Source organism: Microcaecilia unicolor, chromosome 6 (genome assembly GCF_901765095.1).
Source record: "Microcaecilia unicolor chromosome 6, aMicUni1.1, whole genome shotgun sequence".
Classification (NCBI taxonomy): domain Eukaryota; kingdom Metazoa; phylum Chordata; class Amphibia; order Gymnophiona; family Siphonopidae; genus Microcaecilia; species Microcaecilia unicolor.
Window position 1 is genome coordinate 340,498,155 of NC_044036.1, and position 16,221 is coordinate 340,514,375.

General features: G+C 43.9%; 1 protein-coding gene across 5 annotated transcripts in view; it reads left to right on the forward strand.

The window, feature by feature from the left end:
- Positions 1-16,221, forward strand: part of CEP131 (centrosomal protein 131) — a 103,149-nt gene that overhangs the window by 18,077 nt on the left and 68,851 nt on the right. For all 5 annotated transcript variants that reach the window (XM_030208584.1, XM_030208583.1, XM_030208581.1 and 2 more), the window contains exon 4: positions 9,168-9,282. In XM_030208584.1, the coding sequence (XP_030064444.1) occupies positions 9,168-9,282 (115 nt within the window). The remainder of the gene's footprint in view (positions 1-9,167; positions 9,283-16,221) is intronic.

A 16,221-nucleotide genomic window follows, 5' to 3' on the forward strand; every position in this document is an offset into this window, starting at 1 on the left:
ACTGATTGTACATTTGTCCTTTAGATTGTAAGCTCCTTTGAGCAGGGACTGTCCTTCTATGTTAAACTGTACAGCGCTGCGTAACCCTAGTAGCGCTTTAGAAATGTTAAGTAGTAGTAGTAAAGGGTGGCTGGACTTGGGACCCATGATCGCATGATTCCGGAAGGAGCTATGGTGAATGGTCCAGGACCATCACTGCAATGACCAGATTAGGTTTGGGGGGGATGGGGGGATCTCCACTTAGCTGCAAGTGAAGGATGATGGTGGAAGAGCCCAGCCCTGGTTGAGATAGACCCGGAGGCCCAGACGAACACAAGGAAACTGCTGGGTCAAAGGAAATAAAAGAAACAAAAGCAGAAAGCACTGCATGAAATCCCCTTTGTGTTTTCTTCCTAGTAGTCAGGGTGAAGCAAGTCAGTCTTTTCCTATTCCACAGCACAATGTCTCTAACTGGAATGCGATGACTTGCCACTGCAAGCGGCTTGGATTCATTTTAAATATACATATTTTGGGGTGATGTGGAACTCTCCATCCTTGTAATGGTTATGGATGAAGTTTGGCTCAGTGGTTAAGAGAACCTGAATTTCAAGTCCATTTCAAAATGGGTCAGACCAAAGGTCCATCAAGCCCAGTATCTTGTTTCCAGCAGTGGCCAATCCAGATTACAAATACCTGGCAGGATCCCAAGGAGCAGATCCAGTATTTAATCATACCAGAGATAAGCTGTGGCTTTCTTGGGTCTACATGGCTATTCATGGTTTGTGGACGTCCTCCAGGAATTGTGTAACCCCACCATGCAGATCTTCTGGCGACAAATTCCACAGCTTGACTTTGCATTGACCCTTATTTTTTTTGGTATAGTGATTTGTGCTGTGTCCCTTTGCAGGCTAGTCCTTGTTGAACAACCAGACCAGTTGGGAATAATAATTCTGTCTATTAAGGAGCAGATGGAGATGGAAAAGAAAGATGGCTCCCAGTGAATCACCCTTTAAGGGTATCGTGCAGCCCAGAATATTCAGTATTTTCTGTCTCCAAGCGGATGGTAGTCAGACTGTGTTGCTGCTTGGTGCTTTTCAGCCAGCTCCTGATCCGCTTAATAGATTTGTGTCAGTACAGCAGGGGGATTTTATAAGGGACAATAGTTTATCTTTTACTGGAGCCTGGGTGACACTTGCAGGCTTATTTTCGAACGAGAAGGGTGCCCATCTTTCGATACAAATTGGGAGATGGGCGCCCTTCTCCCAGGGTCGTCCAAATCGGCATAATCGAAAGCCGATTTTGGGCGTCTTCAATTGCTTTCTGTTGCAGGGATGACCAAAGTTCACGGGGGCTTGTCGGAAGCGTAGCGAAGGCGGGACGGGGGTGTGCCTAACACATGGGCATCCTCGACCGATAATGGAAAAAAGAAGGGCGTCTCTGATGAGCACTTGGGCGACTTTACTTGGTCCATTTTTTTCTTATGACCAATCCTCAAAAAGGTGCCTGAACTGTCCAGATGACCACCAGAGTGAATCGGGGATGACCTCCCCTTACTCCCCCTCCCACCCTAAAAAAAAAACTTTAAAAATATTTTTTTGCCAGCCTCAAATGTCATACCCAGCTCCCTGACAGCAGTATGCAGGTCCCTGGAGCAGTTTTAGTGGGTGCAGTGCACTTCAGGCAGGCGGACCCAGGCCCATTCCCCCCCAATACCTGTTACACTTATGCTGGTAAATTTGAGCCCTTCAAAACCCACCACAAACCCACTGTACCCACATGTAGGTGCCCCCCTTCACCCCTTAGGGCTATGGTAGTGTTGTACAGTTGTGGGGAGTGGGTTTTGGGGAGCTATGCACCTGGGAGCAATTTGTAAAGTCCACTGCAGTGCCCCCTAGGGTGCCCGGTTGGTGTCCTGGCATGTGAGGGGGGCAAGTGTACTACGACTGCTGGCTCCTCCCAGCACCAAATGGCTTGGATTTGGTCGTTTCTGAGATGGGCGTCCTCGGTTTCCATTATGGCCGAAAACAAGGGACGACCATCTCTATGGTCGACCATCTGAACATTTAGGTTGACCATCTCTAAGGTCGACCTAAATGTTGAGATTTGGGCATCCCCGACCGTATTATCGAAATGAAAGATGGACGCCCATCTTGTTTCGATAATACGGGTTTCCCCACCCCTTCGCCGGGACGCCCTTCGAGGACGTCCTCAGGAAAACTTGGGAGCCCGTCTTGGTGATGCCGAGTCCCTGCCTCCCCCCCCCCCCCCCCCCCCCCCCCACCACCACCACCAATCCAGCACTCTTCTGTGTAAGGTTATGTGCATTCTGTGGAGGTTTAAATTTATAACCTGACCTTTTTTTTTATTTAAATACATTTCAATTACATCACTTCAAATAACATCCAGAAAATTAGAAAAAGAAATGAAATAAACCAGGAAAAAAATTTCCAACCGTTGTCCACCAATATAAAGAAAAATTGAGATCCAAGATGATAGGAAATACAAATAAGGAAAATGTAACCCCTCCAAATCTAACATGCCCATTCGTGCAGTGGCAACTAACTGAGAAGAGATTTAAACATGAACTTCGACATCCTCTCTAGCCTCTAAGAACTCAATAAGTTGATTAGGATCAAAGAAGAGAAAAGATTTCCCCTGAAATGTAACTGTGCTTAAGCAATATATCCTGACATTTTATCTGCTCTTCTTCAGTGACTTCCACTAAGGTAAGTTTAAATCCTTTATTTGTGAATTTCTGCAGCTCTCATTGGCAGTCTGACGGTTGGAAACCTTCCCGCTCAGGAGCTCCCTTTCGGTTCTGATGATGTTCACCGGACTTTTGTGTCGTCTTGTTAGCGGCTTCTGTTTCTTCTCTGCCAAATGTTCTCTTTTTGCCTTTTTGAAAGATAGGAAGCAGAGAGTAGGATTGCGTGGCCAGTATTCTCAGTGGAGGAGGGTAGTTAGTGGGGTCCCGCAGGGGTCTGTGCTGGGTCCGTTGCTTTTTAATGTATTTATAAATGACCTAGAGATGGGAATAACTAGTGAGCTAATTAAATTCGCCGATGACACAAAATTATTCAGGGTCGTCAAGTCGCAGGAGGAATGTGAACGATTACAGGAGGACCTTGCGAGACTGGGAGAATGGGCGTGCAAGTGGCAGATGAAGTTCAATGTTGACAAGTGCAAAGTGATGCATGTGGGTAAGAGGAACCCGAATTATAGCTACGTCTTGCAAGGTTCCGCGTTAGGAGTTACGGATCAAGAAAGGGATCTGGGTGTCGTCGTCGATGATACGCTGAAACCTTCTGCTCAGTGTGCTGCTGCGGCTAGGAAAGCGAATAGAATGTTGGGTGTTATTAGGAAGGGTATGGAGTCCAGGTGTGCGGATGTTATAATGCCGTTGTATCGCTCCATGGTGCGACCGCACCTGGAGTATTGTGTTCAGTACTGGTCTCCGTATCTCAAAAAAGATATAGTAGAATTGGAAAAGGTACAGCGAAGGGCGACGAAAATGATAGTGGGGATGGGACGACTTTCCTATGAAGAGAGGCTGAGAAGGCTAGGGCTTTTCAGCTTGGAGAAGAGACGGCTGAGGGGAGATATGATAGAAGTGTATAAAATAATGAGTGGAATGGATCGGGTGGATGTGAAGCGACTGTTCACGCTATCCAAAATACTAGGACTAGAGGGCATGAGTTGAAGCTACAGTGTGGTAAATTTAAACGAATCGGAGAAAATTTTTCTTCACCCAACGTGTAATTAGACTCTGGAATTCGTTGCCGGAGAACGTGGTACGGGCGGTTAGCTTGACGGAGTTTAAAAAAGGGGTTAGATAGATTCCTAAAGGACAAGTCCATAGACCGCTATTAAATGGACTTGGAAAAATTCCGCATTTTTAGGTATAACTTGTCTGGAATGTTTTTACGTTTGGGGAGCGTGCCAGGTGCCCTTGACCTGGATTGGCCACTGTCGGTGACAGGATGCTGGGCTAGATGGACCTTTGGTCTTTCCCAGTATGGCACTACTTATGTACTTATGTACTTTTCTCTATCTCCGTTGAAGTCAAAAAAATAAATAAAAAACAAGACTGGCTCCAAGCTGCTTTTTAACATATTTGTAAATGACCTAGAGGTGGGAGTAACTAGCGAGGTAATTAAATTTGCTGATGACACAAAGTTATTCAAAGTCGTTAAATCGCAAGAGGATTGTGAAAAATTACAAGAGGACCTTAACGAGACTGGGCGACTGGGCGTCTAAATGGCAGATGACGTTTAATGTGAGCAACTGCAAAGTGATGCATGTGGGAAAGAGGAACCCGAATTATAGCTACGTCATGCAAGGTTCCACGTTAGGAGTCACGGACCAAGAAAGGGATCTAGGTGTCGTCGTTGATGATACATTGAAACCTTCTGGTCAGTGTGCTGCGGCGACTAAGAAAGCAAATAGAATGTTAGGTATTATTAGGAAAGGAATGGAAAACAAAAATGAGGATGTTATAATACCTTTGTATCGTTCCGTGGTGCGACTGAACCTCGAATATTATGTTCAATTCTGGTCGCCATATCTCAAAAAAGATATAGTGGAATTAGAAAAGGTGCAGAGAAGGGCAACGAAAATGATAAAGGGGATGGGACGACTTCCCTATGAGGAAAGGCTAAAGCGGCTAGGGCTCTTCAGCTTGGAGAAAAGGCGGCTGAGTGGAGATATGATAGAGGTCTATAAAATAATGAGTGGAGTTGAACGGGTAGATGTGAAGCATCTGTTTACGCTTTCCAAAAATACTAGGACTAGGGGGCATGCAATGAAGCTACAAAGTAGTAAATTTAAAACGAATTGGAGAAAATGTTTTCTTCACTCAACGTGTAATTAAACTCTGGAATTTGTTGCCAGAGAATGAGGTAAAGGCGGTTAGCTTAGAGGAGTTTTAAAAAGGTTTGGACGGCTTCCTAAAGGAAAAGTCCATAGACCGTTATTAAATGGACTTGGGGAAAATCCACTATTTGTGGGATAAGCAGTATAAAATGTTTTGTACATTTTTGGGATCTTGCCGGGTATTTGTGACCTGGATTGGCCATTGTTGGAAACAGGATGCTGGGCTCAATGGACCTTTGGTCTTTTCCCAGTATGGCAATACTTGTGTATGTATAAGCTGGTTCTCAATTTACTAGCAGCGGGCTGTGCTCCTTTTGCTTACTCAGAGATTTCAGCTCTTAAGTCCAGGTTTCTTTTGGTCTGCCATTGAAGATTCATGCTTTGTTTTCTGGCACGCCAGTAGTTTTGCAGGGCTAGTCTTGTGGCCATTGTGACTGGATTTTCAAAATGTATATATTGTGGTCAATTTTCTTTGAGGCTGGGGCCTACAGAGTAATGGGATATTATTCTTTTGTTCCACTGCCGTGGCCCATTAATCAGATAGCGTGGCAAATGATGGTGCTCCATTGAGGCTGCAGCCTTCCCTTTGTGCTGACATCTATCCTTTGTAATCTTCTACATTCCTGCCTCTAAAACATAAGATGGGTGGTTAGTTTTCATTTTCTACTCTTATCTGCTGGATGTCTCTTAATCAGGATGCTGCCTGTCAGTTCCTCTCGCTGTGGCAACGGTGATCTAACTGGTTAACACACGCTTAACAAGGGGGCATTTAAGGGTCCTTTTACAAAGGCACGCTAGCGTTTTTAGCGTGCACTAAAAATAAGCATGCCCTAAGCGTAAGAGATGACCATTTTTTCTATGGGCGTCTCTAGCATTTAGCATGCGCTAATCATTAGTGTGCACTAAAAACGTGGTAGTTCTCATGCTTGCTAGTCCACATCCTGTATAGGGGAGGTATACTGTCCACCTTTGTTTCACAAACGCATTGTAATGGGGCTGTCCTGTTACAATTGCAGATGTTTTCACAGTTTGTCGCAGCTGCCTCAGCTGCTTTTTCTCACTGCTGCAGCAGTCTGTATATCACAGCTGCATCAGTGGCAAGCATTTGGCTCAGTATATCCAGTTCCTTCTCCAGTGGCAATTATGGTTGTCGGTAGCAGCATGCTTGTAACAGCCCCTGCAGAGGGCTGCGTATCACAAATGCTCAGTATCTTGTTTGTCGATTGGCAGCTCCAGCCACCGGGTCCCAGCTGCTAAAACTGACTTCATATCACAGATTCTGTCGCCGCGTGCGTTTTCAGTCCTTCAGTAGCAGTTTGCCAGTCTCTGCTGCAGCAGTCCTTGCATTTATGGCTTCAGTGGCAGCTTCCGTTCATGGCTGCATCAGTTCCCTATTTATTTGCTCGTTTTTCACTGCAGCATCAACCACCAGTTTTTACTGAGGCAGTTGGAGCCTGTCTCTTTGCTGCGGGTTCAGCTGTCTGCTCATCACACCTACACTTTCAGTCAACCTATTGCCTTCTTGGCTTTAGCTCCAATTTGCTTCTCAAGGCTGCAATAGCAGCTTCTTCCCAGCCTACTTTTTTCAGCTGTGGCATCGTTCTGCTCTTCACAGTCATGTTTACAGCTTTCTCTTATTAGCTGCTGTGGCAGCTAATGTAGCTTAGTTTCTATGCCGGCTGATGTATCTTTCTTGCTTCAGAAGACGGTATGGCATTGCTTACAGGACATCTGTCTGGCATTTCACCGCTGCAGTGTTGTTCAATATGTCGTGGCTTCAACCGTTGCCATCTTATTGTTACAATAAGAACAGACAAGCTGAAGGGGGGGTGGGTATTTTGCTGTATGGCAATTTTGTAATCTTCCAGTTATTTGGATTTTTATTTTGTAGTTTAACGTGTATTTTTTTGCAATAAAGTTTTGGAAATGCAAAAAAAAGAAAAAAAAAAACCATGGGGCAAATTACACTTCCTTGTTGGCATGTATGTGGCAGCGACCTGTATCTCACAGCATCAGCTTTCAGCCATACCTTCATCACTGCTAGTTCTTACTCCTGCAGCTGCAGTCTGTTCGGCCAGGCGACAGTGGTAGCCAATACAGCATCCATACCCACCTGTAGTCATGGCTTAATTGCCATCTAGTCCATTTATTTACATCATCTGCCTTTGGGTCCTAGGGTAAATGATCTGCAGGAAACAACAGTAGTGCCCCCTTGCATCTTCTTTGCTTTCACACTTAACTGGGATGAGACAGTCTGTGGAGTGCCAATGCTATAAGTTCACTTGTAGGATACAGTTGCAACATTCGAGTGAAAAGTGCAGCTGCAGTGCTCCCAGGTTTACCACTCCAGCGCCACCAGAGTATATGACACAGCTATAATATTCGCAGTTTGGGCAGTAGTACCAGTATTGCCTGGCTGCAGTGTTTGTCTGCATGGCATGGTAACAGCTCCTGCCTGTGAGACATGACTACAGCACATATCTGTATGATATGATAGCAAAACTTACCTATGTGATGTCACAACGCTCCATTATCTCGCACAGCTTCGGTGCTGGTTGGGTTGGTGTGGCACAGCCTCGCAGCTCTCCCACATAGTGGTTAGGGTGGTGGACTTTGGTCCTGAGGAACTGAGTTCGATTCCCGGCACAGGCAGCTCCTTGTGACTCTGGGCAAGTCACTTAACCCTCCATTGCCTGCCACATTGAGTCTGCCATGAGTGGGAAAAAGCGCAGGGTGCAAATGTAACAACATCATTCACCTACAAGGTTTAGATGTATGAAGCAGCCTCAATGGGGAAAGGCACTGCTATATCACAATTGAATCAGTCTCGATGGGGACGGGCACTGCCATATCGCAATTGAATCAGTCTCGATGGGGACGGGCACTGCTATATCGCAATTGAATCAGTCTCGGTATGGCTCCAGTTACCTCAACTGCCTGTTGAGACAACAGTAAGCTAACTGCATCTAAGGAGCCCGATGATATGACTTCAGTGTTTTTCAGCTGCTGTGGTGTCAAGACAGCTTCTTCAACTGCCTATAGGACTCTTTCTAACGCTTGGTCTGCATCATGACATTCCACAGCGGCTCTGTTGTTCTTCGTTATGCATCCTGCTCAGTCCACCTGATTCAGTGCCTTTTTCCAGCTCTTGTTTGCTTCAACATGGACCAGTAGTACTCAGAATCTCACAGTCTTGCTGGTATTGTGGGCCTGGTCTGATTATATGCCCCCGAACCGCACCTTTATCAGTTGTGTTTTTCTACTGGGTAGCCGCCTCTTACTCCAATCTGTCGTTCTCCACATATGTCGTCAAGCAAAAGGTAATTGGGACTCATTTAGTTTTTCCCCTGATCCTTAGCTCTTTACACAACCTCTGGCAGGTCTCAGGCTGTAAGATTATTTTGGTAGAACCTTTTATTCCTGCCCCTTTTGGGAGAATGCTTTGCTACGTCCCACTGGTCTGGTCTGGATGATAAAGAGGGAGAAATGATCTTATCTGATCATTTTCTTTTCTTTAGTCCTACCAGACCAGGCCATACGTCCTCTTTAAATGCATGACTTTTGTTTCGTCTCAGTTCACGCTACTTCAGTATTCAGACTTCTCTAGTAAGCGCTGCATTACACATCTCCTGACAAAGTGAAGTACCTGTAAGTCAGTAGAGTACGTGCCTCCTTGCTTGTTTGCTGAACTTATGGATTGAATGGGATATGGAGTTTCAAGTGTTCCGTGTTGACTGTATTTTTACTCATGAGCACCATTATTTGACTAATCATAATACTGAATATTCTGGGCTGCACAATATCTATAAAGGTGATTGACTGGGAGCTATTTTTCCTCTGTCTCCATCCACCGGTCGACACACACAACTATTCCTCACTAGTCTGGACTGTTCTGATAGAACCTAAAGGAAAGAAAATGATCAGGTAAGACATAATTTCTCCTTATTCTTTCCTTTCTACTTTGTTGGGTTTTATGTTATTGGTTATATTTGTTCTTGCTTTCATTTTTCTCCCTCCCAAGGTGACACTGTTTAGTTCTGTTGGCTGCATTGCCAGTGATACTGAAGTTGTCATCGATCTGCTCCTGGGCTCTGTGACAGAGTTTTGCCAGTGCTTTTAATATTTTATCAGTTCTGTTCTCAAGGCTGATGTTAAAACTTAGGCATAGCAGACAAAATTTATGTAAGCAGAAGTTGTACCACTCCCTTTCTTCCTCTGCATCAGGATACCCTCCCACCCTTCAGTTTATTTCCCTGTTATGCAAGTTCATTAAGTTTATTTAAAATTTTTGTTGTTGTTCTTTGGTTGGAGTTTAGTGCCGATCAGCCTGGGGATTTCTTAGCCCTCTTTGACAGCAGCTCTACTGGAAGGAAAAAACTTGCAAGTCTGAGTAAAACCTCCCCGGAAAAGGGAACCACGTGGAATATCTTGGTAAGATGACTACTTATATGGGGCCGTTTATTTGTAAATTTGGAGATGTTTATCTAAACAGAACTGTGCCTGATGAGGAAAGAAGTGTGGCATTTCCGCCGGGGTTTCCACGCTTTCCTTAGCCCTTTTCCACTGATACCGTCAATGGAGTGGGACTGGACAGCTCCTTTACCATAAAACATTTTTAGCTGGTCTACATTTTTAAACTCCTTTCTCCTGATTTATTCCCTTTATAAACCAGCTTATCAGAAAGCTCTAGGCGATGTTCAGCATAGAATGAACTAGAGGACGGAAGTAACAAAATATAAGATACTCCTAAAGGATAAGAGGAAAGCATATTATTCTAAAGAAACTGGAGATACTATCATTAACCCTAGACAATTGTTCAATTTAGTAAATCTATATAAGGATCCAAAGGATATTATACAATCATCAATTTCTAGTATACCATCTGCATTTGTGCTGGCTGAGTTTTTTTTAAGGGAAAGGTCCATAGATTTTGTCCAGATATGATTAAGGAACCTTTCCTATTTGAATCAGACATGGTCTGTAAGGAGGGTGCACCATTGCATAGACTTTGGGAAGTTTTAATTTACCACGTTTGGGAAGCTCGCCAGGTGCCCTTGACCTGGATTGGCCGCTGTCGTGGACAGGATGCTGGGCTCGATGGACCTTTGGTCTTTTCCCAGTGTGGCATTACTTATGTACTTATGTCCTCTACTTGGCTCACTTTTATTACATAGAGCAGTGATTTAACCTATTGTGATGTCATAGTGGCTCATTCCACCAATAAGAGCCAACCTCATTAGTGATGTCACAATGGCTTGATTGTATAGAATGTTTGTACGTTTGGGAAGCTTGCCAGGTGCCCTTGGCCTGGATTGGCCGCTGTCGTGGACAGGATGCTGGGCTCGATTGACCCTTGGTCTTTTCCCAGTGTGGCATTACTTATGTACTTATGTCCTCTACTTGGCTCACTTTTATTACATAGAGCAGTGATTTAACCTATTGTGATGTCATAGTGGCTCATTCCACCAATAAGAGCCAACCTCATTAGTGATGTCACAATGGCTTGATTGTATAGAATGTTTGTACATTTGGGAAGCTCGCCAGGTGCCCTTGGCCTGGATTGGCCGCAGTCGGGGACAGGATGCTGGGCTCGATGGACCCTTGGTCTTTTCCCAGTGTGGCATTACCTATGTACTTAACTACAAATGAGGTTAATATACTTTTCAATAAGTACAGTTCAGCCATTTGTACTTTTAGATTGTTGTCCGAACTATCTGATGAAGGCTGCACCTTTTTCTTTTTTGGAATGTCTCAGGATTTTGATCTCTGACATGCTAGTTCATGGGAATTTTCCTTCGCTTGGGGGCAGAATAATCTTGACACCTATCCCGAAAAACTAAGAGCTGCAAGATGTCATGAATTATAGACCTGTGGCATCTATTCCATTATTCACTAAAATTATGGAGGGATTCGTTACCATCTGATTACAATCATATTTGGAGAAATTTGAGTTGTTGCATTATTCACATTCAGGCTTCCGTAGACAGTTTAGTACTGAAACTGTTATAGAGACATTATAGACTGAGGGAAGCTCTCTGCTGAGCTGAGGGCACAGGGCAATCCAGTTGCAGTTTGATTTGTCCTGTGCCTTCGATCTAGTAGATCATGACATACTGTTGTTTATTTATTTATTTATTTATTTTAGCGCATTTCTATCCCACATTTCCCCACAAGCGCAGGCACAATGTGGCTTACAGTAGTGCATGAAACAATGCAACAGGAAAGGTAAAACATAGGAAGACAGAATTGACAGAGAAAGCATGGAAAGGGTAAACTGTTCAGCTTGAGCCAATGGGCCAGAGTCCCCTGTTAACCGACAACAGGAGAGTCAAATAGCCGGGCTCGGTAGGGAGTAAGCTTTTGCAAATACGAATGTCTTTAAGAACTTTTTGAATAGTTGATGGTCGGGTGTCCCTTTTAATTGCTTCGGCAGTTCATTCCAAGTTTTTGCACTGATATACGGGAAAGTCGAAGTAAACATTTGCTTGTATCTGACTTTCCTACTACTGGGATAATGCAGACAGAGAAAGTTGCGCAATGACGACAGAGCATTTCTAGGTGGTAGATCAACTAGGTTGAGCATGTACCAGTCTTCGTCTCTTTTGGATTGGGAGGAAGTGGATTGGATTGGATTGGGGGTTTCCTAAAGAATTGATTTTATAATATTAGATTTAACAATACTCAATCTAACTTTTAGAAAGCAAATTATGGTGTCCCTCAGGGGTCCCCTTTATCTCTCTCACTAATTAATGTTCTGACGAATTCCTTGGGATACTATCTAGGTTTAGCTGGTTACAAGTCTTTAGTTACGCTGATGGTATTAGGTACTATTACCAGTTTTACAGCCAGTAGAAGCAGGTAGCAGATTGCATTGATTTGTTGGAGAATTGGATTTGGTCCCATCATTTAAATTTGAATAAACAAAAAAAATGAAGTTCTTATTGATTGGATAGACTGTCATTCCAAACAGCTGAAATGTCTTGAAACTGAGTAATCCTAGTTTTAAGTTTGAAACAAACTTAAAGGGTATTAGGAGTTATGATGTCCAGTTGTCTCCAAAGTTACATGTAAATGCATTGATAGTGAAAACTTTTTTCCTTATGAAGAAATTGTGGGGAAATTAGGAATATGTTGATACCTCCTGCTTTTAAACTAGTGGTCCAAAGTTTAGGGCAACTAGATTACTGTAACATCATTTATCTAGGTTGTCTGAAATTTCTGCTCAAAAGATTGCAGACAATTCAGAATACTGCAGCCAGACTAATATTCTCAGCGCATCTTAATGAGCAGGTCACCCTTGTATTGGCTACCAGTAGAGGCCTGAATTGAGTTTCAACTTTGAGTGGAGGAGTGGCCTAGTGGTTAGGGTGGTGGACTTTGGTCCTGAGGAACTGAGTTTGATTCCCACTTCAGGCACAAGCAGCTCCTTGTGACTCTGGGCAAGTTACTTAACCCTCCATTGCCCCATGTAAGCCGCATTGAGCCTGCCATGAGTGGGAAAGCGCAGGCTACAAATGTAACAAAAATAAAATAGATACTATTTGAGATTCTACATGGAATGTTGCTATTCCACTAGCAACATTCCATGTAGAAGGCTGCGCAGGCTTCTGCTTCTGTGAGTCTGACATCCTGCATGTATGTGCAGGACGTCAGACTCACAGAAGAAGCCTGCGCGGCCACATTGGTGATCTGCAAGGGCCGACTTCTACATGGAATGTTGCTAGTGGAATAGCAACATTCCATGTAGAATCTCAAATAGTAGCAACAGTGGAGGAGTGGCCTAGTGGTTAGGGTGGTGGACTTTGGTACTGAGGAACTGAGTTTGATTCCCACTTCAGGCACAGGCAGCTCCTTGTGACTCTGGGCAAGTCACTTAACCCTCCATTGCCCCATGTAAACCACATTAAGCCTGCCATGAGTGGGTAAGCACAGGGCACAAATGTAACAAAAATAAAATAGATGCTATTGGAGATTCTACATGGAATGTTGCTATTCCACTAGCAACATTCCATGTCGAAGGCTGCGCAGGCTTCTGTTTCTGTGAGTCTGACATCCTGCACGTACGTGCAGGACGTCAGACTCACAGAAGCAGAAGCCTGCGCGGCCACATTGGTGATCTGCAAGGGCCGACTTCTACATGGAATGTTGCTAGTGGAATAGCAACATTCCATGTAGAATCTCAAATAGTAGCAACAGTGGAGGAGTGGCCTAGTGGTTAGGGTGGTGGACTTTGGTCCTGGGGAACTGAGTTCAATTCCCACTTCAGGCACAGGCAGCTCCTTGTGACTCTGGGCAAGTCACTTAACCCTCCATTGCCCCATGTAAGCCGCATTGAGCCTGCCATGAGTGGGAAAGCGCGGGGTACAAATGTAACAAAAAAAAAAATGTTAATATCTTATATGGTAATATTCCATTTTATATGCTGGAATTACAAGGTTCCCCTAATTCTGGTAGGATTGGGGTATCTAAGAATCCTTTATTGTTACAGTATCCAAAGCCAAAGAATGTTTGTTTGAAATCGGTATTTTCCCCTACTTTCTCATTTTTAGCAGCTGGGGTCTGGAATACTCTTCCAATCCAGTTAAGAACTTTAACCAGCTATGGTCGATTTTGAAAACTTTTTGTTCAGGAAATGTATATAATGTTAACCAATATATGATATGGTAGTACTGTGTATGTAATTCTGCAGGAATTGTCTGGATTTCTTAATTCTGTAATCTGCATAAAACGTGGTGGTTATATTGTATTGTAACAAAATCAAAACATAACATAATAAACGGTGAAAAGAGAATTATAGCTTTCCCTTTCCTACTTGGGCATCTAACTTGCAAACCTCAATTTGCTTGGAGACTTGAATTTTTATTTTTATTACATTTGTACCCCGCGCTTTCCCACTCATGGCAGGCTCAATGCGGCTTACATGGGGCAATGGAGGGTTAAGTGACTTGCCCAGAGTCACAAGGAGCTGCCTGTGCCTGAAGTTGGAATCCAACTCAGTTCCTCAGTTCCCAAGGACCAAAGTCCACCACCCTAATCACTAGGCCACTCCTCCACTTTCATTTTGTTTCCCCTTAGGACCTTGGTCTTCACTTTCAGTCCTTAAGAGCCACCAATGGACTAGGTTTTCAGGATATCCCTAATAAATCTGCATGAGAGAGATTTGCATGCCTGTTACTCTGTTGTATGCAAATCTCTCTCATATAGTTCATTAGAGGTATCCTGAAAAACCTGACTTGTTAGCGGTCCTCAAAGACTGGGAATCGAAAATCAAGGCCTTTGGGTGTCTTCTTAAAATACTCCAAAGTAGCCTATGGATCTCAAATTTTCCTGGGTCATGTCTACAGACTTGGGTCCACCATGAGTCTGAGATTTTGCAAGCAAACGGGTCGCATATAACATTTCAAATCGACAAGGCCAGTTGGGATGAAGGAGAATACCCCTTGGAGTTTGGCTTTTTTAGTGATTTGAAATGATTTGGTGGGGGGGGGGGGGAGCTATATAGATTAGCAGTTCTTTTATCTAGGAAGTTTGGAACCTTGCTACATCCCCAGGAACCTGCCCCATTTCCCCAATATTTACCCCCTCCAGAAGTTCACAGAATGATCAGGAATTGCAGCACTGATCACTTGAACTAGAAAATAAAGATGATTAGCTCAAAGGTTTTTCCAGTAGTAGCTCAAGACAAGTTGCATTCATATACAATAGGTAATGCCCTGGCCCCAGGGGGCTTACAATCTAAATTTGTACCTAAGACAATGGAGGATGAAGCGACTTGCCCAGGGAGCACCAGTGGGATTTGAACCTTGGTTTCCTTGATTCTTTTTTGCTATGTACTCAGTGCAGCGAGAAGGAGGCAGCAGCAGCACTACCTGTGCCGGAAGAAGAGAAGGTAGAGTTAGCCTACAGAGCAGAAGTAGGAAGTGGCCATGATGGCTGGTAGAAAAAAGTAGATTGTATGGCCCTTGCGATGAGAAGAGAAAGCAGCAGGGGTGGAGCCTGGGAGCAAGAGAGAGAGAGAGAGGAGGGAGGGACAAGAGTTAAGATAAAGGGTCTTGTTGAGGGTTGGGGACGGAAAGAACTAGGGGAGTTTGTTGGGGAATTGACAGGTTGAGCTTGGAGAGGATAAAGAGAATATTGGAGGGGGTGGAGGTGGAATCTTGGTGGGTAAAGAGCTGGAGGTGAGGAAGTGGGAGATAGTGGTGAATGGGGAATCAAACCTGAAGGGAGGATGAAGAGGCCAAGCCTGGGGGGGAGGGGGGAGAAAACCAGGAGAATATAGATTTTTTTTTTATGGGGAGAGGAGAATGCTAGGACTTGCAAAAATGTATAATGGTTTTCATTCAGAATTCTCGCGTCTTTGGATAACAACTTTTCTCTCTAGTGCATTGTAAATTATTACTTAGAGTCAAAGGTTATGTGTTTGTACAAGACTTTCTGTACTACCGTTCATTACAAACAGAGCAATTCACAGTCATTTTGTAAAGTATTAGCAATGGAAAAGAATAAAGAAGGAAACAGGAGTCGGGTGCAGTCTGGTGAATTCAGGTTAAGAAGTAGACTAGGGTAGAGTAATATACCCAACTTGAACTTAAGAATAAAATCTTCAGTAAAATCTTCAATTCGAAGCAGTGGGGCCAAAATGTAAAAAGCCGAGTTGAGTTATTTCGTGACAAACTCAGCCGGTGGGGGTACACATTTTTAAAAAATCATCGTGAGCATGGGTATGAGGAATGGGAACATCAAAAAATGCCATAGGATAGCCAATCTTTACAGCCTTAAAGGCAAGAACTAGCACTCTAAACATGATGCTATAGGCTACCAGCAACCAATGGGCAGCTTCGATGTAAGGAGTAATTAAAATCAGGTACTTGGAGGTTACACCAAAGACAAATTGCTATATTCTGAACAAGCTCAAGTCATCAAATACTATTGTAAAAGACATTACAATAATCCAGATGATTGGTTACCATTGAGTGGAGTAGAATAAGTATATCCCGATCAAGGAGGTATGTAAGAGGCTTAGTCCGACCCAGTACATAAAAACTGGACTTAACCATAGCAGCTACTTGCAAGTCAAAGGTGAATACAGTGTGGCGGAGCAGGTGGGGGGAAGAGGGGGTGATGATTGGGAGGCGAGGATAGGGGAGGGCAGACTTGTACAGTCTGTACCAGAGCCGGTGGTGGGAGGCGGGAAATACTGCTGGGCAGACTTATATGGTCTGTGCCCTGAAAAGGACAGGTACAAATTCAAGGTAAGTTATACACATATGAGTTTGTCTTGGGCAGACTGGATGGACCATGCAGGTCTTTTTCTGCCGTCATCTACTATGTTACTATGTTACTATGTAGTGTCTAGTAGAACTCCCAGGA